The following is a 15,789-nucleotide window of genomic DNA, read 5'->3' on the forward strand; positions in this document are numbered from 1 at the left end:
GATAGGAATGGCATTAAATAGGTAGATTGCTTTGGGAAGTATAGACATTTTAACAATGTTGATTCTTCCCATCCATGAGAATGGTATGTTCTTCCATTTGTTAATATCCTCTGCTATTTCCTTTCTGAGGATTTCATAGTTTTCTTTATAGAGGTCCTTCACCTCCTTCGTTAGGTATATTCCTAGGTATTTCATTTTCTTTGAGACTATGGTGAAGGGAGTTGTATCCTTAATTAGCTTCTCATCTTGACTGTTATTGGTGTACACAAAGGCTACTGACTTGTGGACATTGATTTTATATCCTGAAACATTACTGTATTTTTTGATGACTCTAGGAGTCTTGTGGTTGAGTCTTTGGGGTTCTCTAAGTATAAGATCATGTCGTCAGCAAACAGGGAGAGTTTGACCTCCTCTGCTCCCATTTGGATTCCCTTTATTTCCTTGTCTTGCCTAATTGTATTGGCTAGAACATCCACCACTACGTTGAATAGTAAAGGTGACAGAGGACAACCTTGTCTGGTTCCAGTTCTAAGAGGAAAAGCTTTCAGTTTTACTCCATTCAGTAAAATATTGGCCGTGGGTTTGTCATAGATAGCTTCAATCAGTTTTAGAAATGTGCCACCTATGCCTATACTCTTCAGTGTTCTAATTAGAAAAGGATGCTGGATTTTATCAAATGCTTTTTCTGCATCTATTGAGAGGATCATGTGATCTTTATTTTTGCCTCTGTTAATATGGTGGATAACGTTTATAGACTTGCGTATGTTAAACCAGCCTTGCATCCCTGGGATGTAGCCTACTTGATCATGATGAATGACTTTTTTGATGATAAGCTGTAATCTATTGGCTAGGATTTTGTTGAGAATTTTTGCGTCTATGTTCATGAGTGAGATTGGTCTGAAATTCTCCTTTTTGTTTGGGTCTTTTCCTGGTTTTGGTATCAGGGTGATGTTTGCTTCATAGAATGTGTTGGGGAAGATTCCTTCTTCCTCAATTTTTTGGAATAATTTCTACAGTACAGGAATAAGCTCTTCCTTGAAGGTTTGATAGAATTCTGGAGTGAAGCCATCTGGACCAGGGCATTTTTTGGTTGGAAGATTTTTTATTGTTTCTTTGATCTCAGTGCTTGAAATTGGTCTGTTCAGGAGCTCTATTTCTTCCTGGCTGAGTCTAGGGAGAGGATGTGATTCCAAATATTGATCCATTTCCTTCACATTGTCAAATTTCTGGGCATAGAGTTTCTGGTAGTATTCAGAGATGATCTCTTGTATCTCTGTGGGATCAGTTGTTATTTCCCCTTTATCATTTCTGATTGAGGTTACTAGAGATTTTCCTTTTCTATTTCTCGTTAGTCTGGCCAGTGGTTTATCTATTTTATTTATTTTTTCAAAAAACCAACTCCTTGTTTCATTAATTTTCTGAATGATTCTTTTGTTTTCAATTTCATTGATCTCTGATTTGATTGTGGATATTTCTTTTCTTCTACTGAGTTTAGGCTTAGATTGTTCTTCTTTTTCCAATTCCATAAGATCTCTTGTGAGATTGTTGATGTGCTCTCTTTCTGTTTTTCGAATGTAGGCATCTAAAGTGATGAATTTTCCTCTCAACACTGGTTTTCCAGTATCCCACAGGTTTTGGTAGCTTGTGTCTTCATTGTTGTTATGCTCAAGGAAGTTAATGATTTCCTGTTTTATTTCTTCCTGCACCCATCTGTTATTCAGCAGAAGATTGTTTAGTTTCCATGCCTTTGGGTGGGGTCGAGCATTTTTGTTAGAGTTGAGTTCCACCTTTAGTGCCGTATGGTCTGAGAAGATACAAGGTAAAATTTCAATTATTTTGATTCTGTTGATATTTGTTTTGTGTCCCAGGATAAGATCAATTTTGGACAATGTTCTATGGGGTGATGAGAAGAATGTATATTCTTTATCTTTGGGGTGGAGTGTTCTATATGCGTCTATCAAGCACAGTTGTTCTAGGGTCTCATTTAAGTCTCTTATATCCTTGTTTAATTTCTGTTTAGAGGATCTGTCCAGCTCTGTAAGAGGAGTGTTAAGGTCCCCTGTTATGATGGTATTATCAGATATCATATTGCTCAGACTGAGTAAGGTCTGTTTCAAGAATCTGGGAGCATTTAAATTGGGTGCATAGATAATTAGAATTGAAATGTCTTCTTGTTGTATTTTTCCCTTGACCAATATAAAGTGACCGTCTTTGTCTTTTTTGACTTTAGTTGCTTTAAATCCACATGTATCTGAAAATAAGATTGCAACTCCTCTTTTCTTCTGAATTCCCATTTACCTGAAAAATTGTCTTCCAACCCTTGACTCGGAGCTTTAATTTGTCTTTTGAAGCCAGGTGTGTTTCTTGCAGACAGCAAATGGATGGCTTGTGTTTTTTAATCCAGTCAACCAATCTATGTCTCTTCAGTGGGGAATTCAAGCCATTAACATTTATTGAGATAATTGATAAGTGTGGTAGTATTGTATTCGTCTTATTTGGTGAGAGCTCATTGCTTAGTTTTATCTTTTGCATCAGTGTGGAGGTTAGGTTCTGTCCTTTAATTTCTGAGTTCTTACTTTGCTGCTGATCCATTGTGGTTGTCAGTGTGCAGAACAGGTTGAAGTATTTCCTGTAGAGCTGGTCTTGTTGTGGCGAATTTCCTCAATGTTTGTATATCCGTAAATGATTTGATTTCTCCGTCAATTTTGAAGCTTAGCTTAGCAGGATACAGAATTCTGGGCTGGAAATTGTTCGGTTTCAGTAGATTAAAGTTAGATGACCATTGTCTTCTTGCTTGGAAAGTTTCATTAGAGAAGTCTGCGGTCACTCTGATGGATTTGCCCCTGTAGGTCAACTGGCGCTTACTCCTGGCAGCTTGCAGAATCTTTTCTTTTGTCTTGACTTTGGACAGGTTCATCACAATGTGTCTTGGAGAAGCTCGGTTAGAGTTCAGGCGACCTGGGGTCCGATATCCCTCTGAAAGCAATGTGTCAGAATCTTTGGTGATATTTGGGAAATTTTCTTTTATAATATTCTCTAGTACAGCTTCCATTCCTCTGGGGCATTCTTCTTCCCCTTCTGGAATTCCTATAACTCGTATGTTGGAACGCTTCCTAAAGTCCCATAATTCTGACAGTAAACATTCTGCTTTCTCTCTCTTCTTTTCTGCCTCTTTTACTATCTGAGTTATCTCAAAAACTTTGTCTTCTACCTCTGAAATTGTTTCTTCTGCATGGTCTAACCTGTTGCTGATACTTTCCATTGCATCTTTAAGTCCCCTGATTGACTGTTTCATTTCCTTCAGCTCTGCTATATCCTTTTTATATTCTTCATATCATTCATCTCTTATTTGATTCTGTTTTTGGATTTCCTTTTGGTTATTTTCCACTTTATTAGCAGTTTCCTTCATTGTTTCCATCATTTCTTTCATTGTTTTCAACATGTGTATTCTAAATTCCCTTTCTGTCATTCCTAACATTTCTGTATAGGTGGAATCCTCTGCTTTAGCTACATCATGGTCCTTTGGCCGGGTTGTTCTGGACTGGTTCTTCATGTTGCCTGGAGTTTTCTGCTGATTCTTCCTCATGAGTGATTTCTTTTATCTGTTTCCTTGCCCTAATTTTCCTTTCACTTCACTTCCTCTTGCTCTTTAAGTTCTCGTCCCTGTGGACTGAGGGTTACAGGACCAGAAGGGTGAGAAGGTTTAAGAGCAAAAAATGGATGAAAGAAAGGAGGACCGAGTGATAAGAAAAAAAAAAGAAAAATAGAGAAAGGAGAGGGGGTGGGTAAAAGGAATATTGACAAAAAGAAGAGAGGCACAGAAAGAGGGAGACAGAGCAATATAGGTGTACAGTAGGGTACTTTGATAAAACCTTAAAAAAAAAAACCACCTTCTGGGGGTGCCCAGTTGGGTGGTTCCCTTGAGGTCAGCAGCTCTTTGCTAACCTGATCAGACACAGTACCCCACCTCCACCAAGTAGAGAGGAAAGACAAAAATGCTGTAAATCAAACCAAAACAAGCAAACAGAAAACTTTACGGGATAAAATTGGCTGGAATCACCAAATAATAGCGGTAGAAACACTAACAAAAATGAAGTTCTAATTATTGAAATAGTCAGCAATGGGAAATTATAATTAAACTAGAAAAATTGAGAAAGAAAAAGGATCTGTATGGAAAAGGTTGAACTTAAAAAACAAAACAACAATCCACAACATCAAAATAAGCAAAAAAAACAACCAAACCAAAAAAAAAAAAAAAAAAACACAACCAAAAACAAAGCAGTATGTATATGTTATTGAATATTGTCTGGGCAACACGTGGTCTTCTGGGGTATGAGATGTTAATCACAGTTCTGATACAACTGGAGGCTGCTAGTTTCTCAAACCCCAGCAGGTAGACACCCTAAATCTCTCTTCAGCCCACTTAAAAGGCACTTTGAACTTGTTCACTTACTGAGCAGGAGCTTTCTCAGGGAAGTGCTTGTCGCTGGAATCACTGCTGAAGTGGCTACCCACTTACCCTGTGTGTCAAAACTGTTCTCCCTCTGCCCCCGAGGGTTAGGGCTGCAAGGCGGCTCAGACCCCGCCCTTAGGCTACTTGGTTGCTGGGTTACCAGCTCCCACCCAATTCCAGCTCTGCGACCCTGAGGGCGGAGCTTGCTTGGGCAGATCGCTCACAATGTCTGCCTGTGACCCAGAGCCAAACACTGTTAGCTCCGTCTGGCTCAGCGGCTCAGACTGGGGCCCTAGACAAAGGCCAAAGTTCTCCGCACTCCCGCTCAGGCTCTCCCCAAGGCAGTTCAGCTGAATGCCAAGTCCAAAGACACCAGAACAGTTCACAGGTAAGGCCTATCTGGGTTGCAGTCTCGCTGCTACTGAACTTACAGTTGCAGGCGGGTTTAGACGGATTGAACACATGCGACCACTTGCTGGTTTTCCACTGTTTTAGTCCTCCTCTTGGGGTCCAGAAGTCTCTCGCTGACTCCCTGTATCCTCTCAGGGGTGATGATAGGCAGATCCCACCAGCCAGAGATGCCTGGAGTCCTATATCCCCAGACTCACGGTGCTCAGATGCAAGGAAGCTGTTACTCGTCTGCCATCTTGCTCCGCCCCCCTGTTGTTTTTTTTTTTTTTTTAGTGGCCTTGTGATTTTATTATTTTTATAATTATTTTTTATGAAATCATAACTAAGTAACACATCCATTACAATTATGCTCATTTCTCAATAGTTTTGAAATGTATCATTGCATCATGCACATTAGGTGAGATCCCGCCAAATACCCTCCCTCTTCCCATATCCCCCGTCCCCTCCCTTCTCTCTCCTCTTCCCTTCTACTTTCTGAACTATAGTTACGTTTTGCCATTCATATGAGTGTATAGGTGGTTATATATTGATATCTAGTAGTATTGAGTACATTGGATACTTTTTTTTCCATTCTTGAGATGCTTTACTAAGAAGAATATGTTCCAGCTCCATCCAGGTAAACATAAAAGATGTGAGGTCTCCATCTTTTTTATGGGTGCATAGTATTCCATGGTGTATATATACCACAATTTATTAATCCACTCATGGGTTGATGGGCACTTGGGCTATTTCCATGGCTTGGCTATTATGAATTGGACTTTAATAAAAATTCTGTTGCAAATGTCTTTGTTGTAAAATAATTTTTTATCATCTGGGTATATACCTAGTAGAGGAATTGCAGGATTGAACTGTAGGTCTACTTTTAGTTCCTTGGGTGTTCTCCAAACTTCATTCCAAAAAGGTCGTATTCGCTTGCATTCCCACCAGCAGTGTAGAAGTGTTCCCTTCCCTCTACATCCACGCCAACATCTGTAGTTTGGGGATTTTGTGATGTGGGATAATCTTACTGGAGTTAGATGATATCTCAAAGTGGTTTTGATTTGGATTTCTCTGATGATTAAGGATGATGAGCATTTTTTCATGTGATTGTAGTCCTTGCGCCTGTCTTCATCAGAGAAGTTTTTGTTCAAGTCTCTTGCCCACATAGAAATGGGGTTATTTATTCTTTTCTTACTGATTAGTTTGAGTTCTCTGTAGATTCTAGTTATCAGACCTTTGTCAGAAGCGTAACCTGCAAAAATTTTCTCCTATTCTAAAGGTTGTCTGTTTGCTCTTGGCTGTGCAATAGCTTTTTAGTTTGATCAGATCCCAGTAATGGATTTTTGGTGTTGCTTCAATTGCCTGGGGGGGGGGGGTCCTCCTCATAAAATATTCTTCTAAGCCAATTTCTTCAAGTGTTTTCCCCCATACTCTCTTCTAGTATTTTTATAGTTTCATGTCTTAAGTTTAAATCTTTTATCCAGTGAGAATCAATTTTTGTTAATGGTGAAAGGTGGGAGTCCAGTTTCAGTCTTCTACAGGTCGCTAGCCAGTTCACCCAGCACCATTTGTTAAATAGGGAGTCTTTCCCCTACTGAATATTTTTGATAGGCTTGTTGAAGATCGAATGGCGATAAGTAGCTGGGTTCATCTCTTGGTTCTCTATTCTGTTCCATACATCTACCTCTCTGTTTTTGTGCCAGTACCATGCTGTTTTGATCACTATAGATTTATAGTATAGCCTGAAGTCTGGTAATGTGATACCTCCTGATTTGTTTTTATTTCTGAGTAATGTATTTGCTATTTGAGGTTTTTTTCTGATACCATACAAAACGAAGTACTGTTTTTTTCAAGTTCTGTAAAGTATGACAATGGAGCTTTCATAGGGATTGCATTAAATCTGTAGATTGCTTTGGGTAGTATGGACATTTTTACAGTGTTGATTCTTCCCAGCCGTAAGCATGGTATGTTTTTCCATTTATTAACATCTTCAGCTATTTCTTTCCTCAGAGTGTCATAGTTCTCTTTATAGAGATCTTTCACGTCCTTTGTTAGGTAAATTCCCCCATATTTCATCTTCTTTGGCACTATTGTAAAAGGAATAGAGTCCTTGATTGTTTTTTCAGCTTGACTATTGTTGGTGTATATAACAGCTACTGACTTTTAAGTATTGATTTTGTATCCTGAGATGCTGCTGTATTCCTTGATCACTTCTAAGAGTTTTGAAGTTGAGTCCCTGGGATTTTCCAGGTATAGGATCATATCATCAGCAAAGAGTGAGAGTTTGATCTCCTCTGACCCCATCTGGATACTGATAGCTTTCTCTTGCCTGATGTGATGGCTAAGACTTCCATTACTGTATTGAATAGCAGTGGAGACAGTAGGCATCCTTGCCTCATTCCTGATCTGAGTGGAAATGTTTTCAATTTTACACCATTCAATATGATATTGTCTGTGGGTTTTCTGTAGATGGCCTCCATTAGTTTAAGAAATGTCCCTTCTGTGCCTATTTTCTTAAGAATTCTGAGCATGGGCGGTGCCTGTGCCCCAAGGAATAGGGCGCCAGTCCCATATGCCGGAGGTGGCGGGTTCAAACCCAGCCCCAGCCAAAAACCACAAAAAAAAAAAAATAGAATTCTGAGCATGAAAGGATCCTGGATATTATCAAAGGAGTTTTTTGCATCAATTTAGAGAATTATATATTGTCTTTGTTTTGTATTTTATTGATGTGATGTATTGTATTTATAGATTTGCATATTGAACCAACCCTGTAACCCTGGAATAAAACCAACTTGATCATGGTGTATAATTTTTTGATGTGTTGTTGAATTCTGTTTGCTAAGATCTTATTGAATATTTTTGCATCGATGTTCATTAATGATACTGGTCTATAATTTTCTTTCTTTGTTGGATACTTTACTGGTTTTGGTATCAGAGTGATATTTGCTTCATAGAATGTATTGGGAAGTACTCCATCTTTTTCTGTCCTTTGGAAAAGGTTGTATAACATAGGTACTAGATTTTCTTGAAAGGTTTGATAGAATTTGGATGTGAAGTCCTCTGGTCCTGGACTTTTCTTTTTAGGGAGATTTCGTATTGTTGATGCTATTTCAGTGGTTGATATAGGTCTATTCAAGATTTCTAATTCTTTCTGGTTGAGTCTAGGAAGGTGGTGTGTTTCCAGGTATTGGTCCATTTCCTTCAGATTTTAATATTTCTGGGAATATTTTTATAATAATCATTGAGGATTTTTTGAATTTCTGAAGTGTCTGTTGTTATTTCTCCTTTATCGTTTCTGATAGATGATATTAGAGATTTTACTTTTCTATTTCTGGTTAGGTTGGCCAAAGGTATATCAATTTTGTTAATCTTTTCAAAAAACCAACTTTTTGTTTCATTGATCTTCTGAATGATTCTTTTGTTTTTCAATTTCATTTAATTCTGCCCTCATCTTGGTTATTTCTTTTCTTCTGCTGGGTTTTTCTTCTGCTCTTCCTTTTCCAGTTGCTTGGAATGGTCCATTAAGTTGTTGGCTTCCTCTCTTTCTGTTTTCTTGATGAAGGCTTCCAATGGTATAAATTTCCCTCTTAGGACTGCCTTTGCAGTATCCCACAGGTTTTGATAATCTGTGCCTTTGTTATCATTTTGTTCCAAAAAGTTGGTGATTTACTTCTTAATCTCATCTTTGACTGAGCTATCATTCAGCCTAAGATTATTTAGCTTCCATGACTTTGTTTGAGTATGAAGATTCCTGTTGCTGTTGAGTTCAACTTTTATTCCATAGTGGTCCAAGAAGATACAAGGAATACTTTCTATACTTTTTAATTTGCTGATATTAGACTTGTGTCCTAGGATATGATCTATTATGGAGGATGACCCATGGGCTGATAAGAATGTATATTCAGTTTTCTTAGGATGAAATGTTCTGTAGACGTCTGTAAAGTCTATTTGTTCTAGGATCAGGTTTAAGTCTAATATTTCTTTGTTTAGTTTCTTCTTGGAAGATTATCCAAAAGTGTCAAAGGGTTGTTAAGATCTCCAACTATTATAGTGTAGGAAGATATCAAGTTGTTCATTTCCATTAGGGTCTGCTTTATGAATTGAGGAGCATTCTGGTAGGGTTGCATAAATGTTAATTATCGATATCTCTTCATTTTTGGTATTTCCCTTGCAATACATAGTGACCTTCCTTATCTTTCTTTATCTTTGTTGGTTTAAAGCCAATTGTATCAGCTACTAAAATTGCAACCCCTGCTTTTTTCTGGTTTCCATTTGCCTGTATAATACAAGTCCATCCCTTCACCCTGAGTCTACTTCCATTCACATTAATTGAGAGAATTGATAAGCCTGGTTGTGTTTGAGGTGCCATGATTTTTGGATGTCCAGTGTACATTTTTTATCCTTTCACCACTGTGGAAGTGGGGTTTTGTTCAAAAATTTCTGGGTGAGTTTACTTTGGAGGTAGAGCATTGCACTGGTCATTGTGGAGGATGGGTCTGAGAATATCCTGGAGAGCTGCTTTAGTTATGGCAAATTTCTTCCACATGTCTATGTCATTAAAGTATTTGATTTCTCCACCACAAATGAAAGTTAGTTTAGCTCGCTAGAAGATCCTGGGGTGGAAGTTGTTTTGTTTTAGGAGACTGAAGGTTGATGACCATCTTCTTCTGGCTTGAAACGTTTCAGCTAAGAGATCTGCAGTCATTCTGATATTTCTCCATTTGTAGGTGATGCTTTTCTTATGTCTGGCTGCTTGCAGAATTTTCTCCTTTGACTTAACTTTGGCAAAGTTAATCACAATGTGCCTAGGAGATGTTTATTTGGATTGAGTCTTGCTGGGGTTCTGAAATTGTCTGCTATCTGAAGTTCTGTATCTCTTGCAATGCTTGGGAAATTCTCCTCCAAAATCTCTTGGAGTAAAACATCTGTACCTTTAGGACCATCCTCTTCTCCTTCAGGAATTCCTATAAGATGAATGTTTGATCTCTTGGAGTGATCCCACAACTCTCTTAGGGAATGATCAGCTTTTGCTCTCCATTTGTCTGCCTCTTTGAGTGTTTGGGAACATTCAAAAGCTTTGTCTTCAGTTTCAGAGATCCTTTCTTCTGCATGGTCAACTCTATTACTGAGGGATTCTACTGTAGTTCGGAGCTCCTCAACTAACTTTTTCATTTCCTTGAGCTCTGCTATCTCTTTTCTCATTGTGTTCATATCTTTGGTGACTTGGGCTTTGAATTCATTAATTTCTTGAGACACCTTTAGAACTACTCTTTGGAATTCAATTTCTATCTTTTCTTCCATTCTATTTACCTTATTTGCAATCCACATTCTGAATTCAATTTTTTTTTTTTTTTGAGACAGAGCCTCAAACTGTTGCCCTGGGTAGAGTGCTGTGGCATCATAGCTCACAGCAACCTCCAACTCCTAGGCTCAAGTGATTCTTCTGCCTCCGCTTTCCAAGTAGCTGGGACTACAGGCAACTGCCATAATACCTGGCTATTTATTGGTTGCAGCCATCATTGTTGTTTGGAGGGCCCAGGCTGGATTCAAACCTGCCAGCTCAGGTGTATGTGGCTGGCACCTTAGCTGTTTGAGCCACAGGCACAGAGCCTCTGAATTCGATTTCTGACATTGCTGCCATTTGTCTATGCATGGCATCTTCAGTTGTATCTCCTTTGTCATTTCTTGGGGACACTGATCTACTCTGGTTATTCATGTTGCCAGAGTTCTTCTGTTGGGTCTACACCATGTTTATTTTCCACCATTTGGTTATTAGAACTGGCAGGGTGAGATTGAATTGGGGTTCCCAGTTAGTAGAGATAGCCCCTTACCAAAGCTCAAGGCTTTGTAACTGTGGCTTACTTCTACAACCTTATAAAGGCCCCTTTCAGAGTTTTGGCTGGAGACTCTGAGGACCAACTTGGTGAGACAGCACAACTAGCTCTGTTTTGATATCAGCCAACCTCTATCCTATCCTAAGAAACCACAGTATTAGATTTAAATCTCAACTGTGAAGAGATACAAACAGCTGTGGCACCCAGCCCCCACCCTTCAGTTCTTTTCTGCTACAGACTTTCGAAGGTCGACCTCAGAATGTCCCCGAGTGGACAGCCCCAGACACAGATTCCAACCAAATTGTCTCAGGCAGTGCAAATCTTGCCCAACAGAGAGATTCAAGGGTCTTCAACAGCACAATTGGAGCCAGGCCACTCCCGCCCAGCATACTCAGTCCACACTGTTGTCCACTTGTCTGCTCATAGGCCCAGTTGGAGTCAGGGGATCATGCCCCCACCTGCCAGTCTCAGTCCACTGCCTGGCAAGCCTCTGTTCACAGGCTCTGTTAGAGTCAGGGCACCGCACTCTGCCCGGAGGTCTCAGTCCTCACCCAGTAAGCCTCTGCTCACCAGCCCCACAGGAGACAGTAGACCATGCCCTAGCCCTCAGGTCTTGGTTCACACACACTAAGCCACTGCTCAAGGGTTCTGTTGGAATCAGGAGACCACGCCCTTGCTCTCAGGTTGCAGTTCACACCTATCAAGCCTTTGCTCACTTGCCTAGCAGGGGTTGGGGCTCAGCCCTATCTGCCGAACTCAGTCAACAAGGGGCAACCACTCTCCTGCTGTGGGAGCCATCAGAGCTGGGGGTTCTGCACCTCGTCCTGCCAGACACAGCCCGAACCAAGGGTCAACACTACCATTGGCCAGGCATAGTCATAACCAGGGGACTGCTCCTCCTCCCACCAAGTGTCCCTTTCTTCCTACACCCTTTCTTCTCCATTAGTCACAGATTCCGTCCTGATGGTTGGCGGTCCACACTATGCCCAGATCTCTCAGGACAAGACCAAACACTCTGTGCTCAGGGGGCAGAACTTCAGACGGCCATGCAAGGGGGAAAGGGTGAACTGGGAGTTTGGACTTGCAGGGGAAAATATCTGTTCAATTTTATGCCTGGTGGGTGGTGTCTAGGTTCATAAGTGGGACCTCCCTGGAGAAAGACCTGGAGTTTAGCGGCTCTCTCCGGTGAGGTAAAATGAGAGGTCTTTTTCTCCCTGCTCCTTTCAGGCTATGGCAGGCCCCCTGGTCCCATCCTCTAGTCGATAGGCTTTGTACCTGTAATTTGTTTTCTTGAATGCTCTTCCTTGGAGTTACAGTTGGCCGAACTTCTTTCTTGGCTCATCTCCCCATCTTTGGCTTCATAGAGTCCGATTCCATCTAGTTTTTCTTCCTCTGCTCAGGAGCCTCTGCCGAGGGTTGCTACTAGTCAGCCATCTTCCATGTGATTTTATTCCTGAGATACCCTGTTATGGCTGGATAATGGATGACCCTACACCCAGCCAACTATCTTCTCTGTGTACTTCCATTGTCCATTCTTGTGTGACCCAGGAGCCTCCACAATGCCCATAGCTGCCCTGACTCAGTATTGCTGAAGGCCTCAGCTCTCCTCAGGACTGTCACCAACAGTCACAGGGCTTCTGATGGGCAGCTTCATGCCAAGGCACCAAACAAGCCCCCCACCCCCACCCCAAAGGACACCCTCTGGATGATCCCCAACATACTGTGAGCTTGTGCCTAGAGTGGCTAGTGCCCAGGAAATGTCCCCTGGTCAGAGCTGGCCAGAGCCAGAGGCCTTGTGGTGGGAAACGGAGGAGGAGGAAGAAGAAGAGAACAGATGTTTTGTAAGACCACAGGCTGAGGTCTATTTCTGCCCCTATGACACTCCCTCCTGCCTACTGAGCCCCCAAAATTGGCCCCTGGAACCAGAGGTCCTGCATACTCTCCATGGCCTTTTCTTGGACACCATGCTGAGAGCACTGCCCTTCACCTGCTGTTGGTGGACTGCCAGTTGGGTCACCTCCCAAGTCACTTCTTTCAGGCCAAGAGCTGAGGCCAGACAAGGCCCAACTGCCCCTATACACTTACCGTTTCCCTGAGCTCCCCTTCCCTCCTGCAGGCCACAGGCCTCCTGGGTGTGACCAAGCTTCAGCGGGCCAACATGGGGGTGGCCTCTGGCCTGGAGCTGCTCACACTTCCCCATGGGCATCTCTTGAGGTTGGAACTGCTAGACAGGTGAGCCAGCTCCCTGGAACCTTGGCTGGAACAATTCCCCCCATGCTCCAGAGTCGCCAAACATCTCCCCCATTCACAGTACCCAGGGTAGGAGGAGGAGATGGGCAATGCCTCCTCTGGTCTCCCCTCATCCCCGCATTGCAAACCTTCCTACTGTTGCCAGACCCCTGCCCTCCACCTCTGTAGGCATGAGACGCTGGCGCTGGCCGTGCTGGGCTGTTCTGGGGCGCTGGAGGAGCGCGCTGCTGCACTGAAGGGCCTGGTAGAACTCGCACTGACTCTGCGACCAGGGGCGGCGGGAGACCTGCCTGGGATGGCCGCAGTCATGGGTGCCCTGCTCATGCCCCAGGTGCGTGGGGAGCAGGGATGGGAGGAAGCTGGAGTGCAAGCGACCGGAAGAGCGGAGAGGAGGCATGCTCAGGTGTCTTCCCTGAGGTGTCTCGGTTGGAGCACACGTGGCGCCAGCTCCGAGGGAGCCACACAGAGGCTGCGCTGGCCTTTGAGCAGGAGCTGAAGCCGCTAATGCGGACTCTGGATGAGGGCGCGGGTGAGTGAAGACGGTACCGGGCTAAGTATCCCTTGCAGTACCACACCCAGTTTAATCGGCATCCAGTTCTAGGCCCCGCCCCTTGTCGTGGGCCATGTGGTGGGCCCCCCAGCACCAAGTCAGCCCTGACCCCTTTGCCTAGGCCTGCCATAACTCAGTCCCAAGTCCTGCCGCCTGCACTAGGTCCCGCCCTGGACCCATTCCTGCCTTGCTTGGGTCAGTGGTTCTCAACCTTCCTAACGCCGCGAGGTATTTTCATTGTTAAAAAGGGTTGAGAACCGCTGCTAGGCTCTGACATCTGCCTCCGAGTTCCGCCCCCATTCTGCCCTGTGCCGCGCCCATCGCTATAGGCCCCGCCCTCCATACCAGATTCGGATCTGCAGGCTTTACCTGAGTGTCGCCCAAGCTCCATCTCAAGCCATTCGCGTCATACGCCCAGTCCTGGACCCTGTCTGGCTCTGCTCAGCTGTCTGCCCCAAGCCCTGCCTTCTAGGGTCCCCCTTTGCCCTACGCCCCAAACCCTGATCAGACTCTCCCCGGTCACAGGACCCCACGACCCGGGCGAGGTGGCACTGCCACATGCGGCACCTGTGGTGCGTCTGCTGGAGGGCGAGGAACTCTGGGGGCCGCTGGACCAGAGCTGCGAACGGCTGCTGCGCACCCTACACGCGGCGCATGGGGTGGCTGGGAACACGCCCAAATTCTGCCAGGCACGGCCCAGCGCCTTCCAGGCGAGCGACCACTCGTGCAGGGCTGCCGTGAGGGCTCCACCTTCAGGAACACTCTGCTTGCTCTAACCCGATGCCTCAAACCCTACCAGCCCTGACACCTGAGCCTCCTGCCAGGCCTCCCAGTGTCCCACCCTCACTGGGGCCTCCACCATCCTCAGGGAGGTTCTCACCTTCAGCACCTGCTGCCATCAAGTGTATCTACATAGTATGAAGGGGACAGAGCTCTCCACCATAAATGGGGCAACCCCTACTCCCACCCTACTACATGTGACCACCCTACCTCCATTCGTGCAAAGACCTAGGAGCTCCCCCTGCCCCACCACCCCCGCTAACCCCACCCAGCCACCCACTTAACTAGGGCAGAATCCCTCTGGGCCCCTGCTGGGTCAAAGTCCAAAGACGAAATGGCAGGAGCTGGAGGGGTGAGAGTCTGGGCCTCCCCATCAGCCCACCCAACAATGTCCCCAGGATTCTGGCCTAACCCAGAGCTGAGAGAGGCCCTGACCACTGGCTTCTTGTGGAGGCTGCTCTGGGGTCGCCTCCTGCATGGGAGGTGTGGGAGCTCCGAGAGCACAGCGACTGGAGCCGAGGACGCAGGCCCCCTTCACAGCCAGGACCTTACACTCCTCACACCGCCATAGGCAGTGGAGACCCATCTCCCTACCCCCAACAGAAGGAGGAAGGAGTTGCAAGAATCCCCTGCCTCCTAAAAATGCATGGATCCTGGGGGGGAGGGGGGGCCTGTAAGGCTACCCACAGCTGAGACACTTAAGAAACCAGCAATTGAGCCCACTGGGGTGACTCACATCTGTAATCCTACCACTCCGGGAGGCAGAGGCAAGTGGACTGCTACAGCTCAGGAGTTTGAGCAAGAGAGACTCATCTCTACAAAAAGTAGAAAAATTAGATGCTACTGTGGAGTCTAGGGCAGGAGGATCACTTGAACCCAGAAGTTTGAGGTTGCTGTGAGCAAGGCTGATGCCAGGGCTGCTGACAGATGGGACTCAAGTCTCAAAAAAAAAAAAAAAAAAAAGCAGCAGCTACATTGCAAAGACGGTAAAAGACCTGTAGCTCTGGCAATCAGAGGCCAAAGTTCAAATGTGACTCTGCCCTTTAAAAGCTGTGTGAATTCTAGCAGATCACTTGACCTCTCTGTGCCTGCCTTCCACATTAAAACAAGAGTTGTGCACTTCCCATATAGGAGTTTGCAAGAATTAAAGCTTAATGTTTAAATGAGATCATGAGTGGGTAGAGAATGGCTGGAACACTGTAGGCACTGGGTAAATACTACCTGTTCTCAATAAACTCCACTGCATACAGACTTCTCCGTATATTGTAGTTACAAATAAGCACCCACAGCCAGGCACAGTGGCTCATGCTTGTAACTCTAGCACTCTGGGAGGCCAAGACAGGGTGGATCACTTGAGCTCACAGGTTCAAGACCAGCCTGAGCTAGAGCAGATTTTGTCTCTAAAAACAGCTGGAAGCTGTGGCGGGTGCCTGTAGTCCCAGCTACTTGGGAGGCTGAGACAAGAGAATCGCTTGAGCCCAAGAGTCTGAGGTTGTGATCTATGATACCACCACACCTGGGGTGACAAAGCA

The 15,789-nt window shown here is 44.3% G+C and overlaps 1 protein-coding gene and 1 pseudogene across 1 annotated transcript in view; both read left to right on the forward strand.

Annotated features, from left to right (window-relative positions):
* The window catches only part of SH2D3A (SH2 domain containing 3A), a 32,332-nt gene extending 16,830 nt beyond the window's left edge, over positions 1-15,502 (forward strand). Inside the window, 6 exon segments of the mRNA XM_053585191.1 lie at positions 12,794-12,909; positions 13,073-13,307; positions 13,310-13,456; positions 14,003-14,164; positions 14,167-14,187; positions 14,656-15,502. Coding sequence (XP_053441166.1) covers positions 12,794-12,909; positions 13,073-13,307; positions 13,310-13,456; positions 14,003-14,164; positions 14,167-14,187; positions 14,656-14,828 — 854 coding nt within the window. The 3' untranslated portion in view covers positions 14,829-15,502.
* On the forward strand, positions 8,630-12,804 carry LOC128581885 (SH2 domain-containing protein 3A-like; annotated as a pseudogene).
* Positions 15,503-15,789: the final 287 nt, after the last annotated feature.

The sequence above is a fragment of the Nycticebus coucang genome, chromosome 3 (genome assembly GCF_027406575.1).
Source record: "Nycticebus coucang isolate mNycCou1 chromosome 3, mNycCou1.pri, whole genome shotgun sequence".
Taxonomy (NCBI): Eukaryota; Metazoa; Chordata; class Mammalia; order Primates; family Lorisidae; genus Nycticebus; species Nycticebus coucang.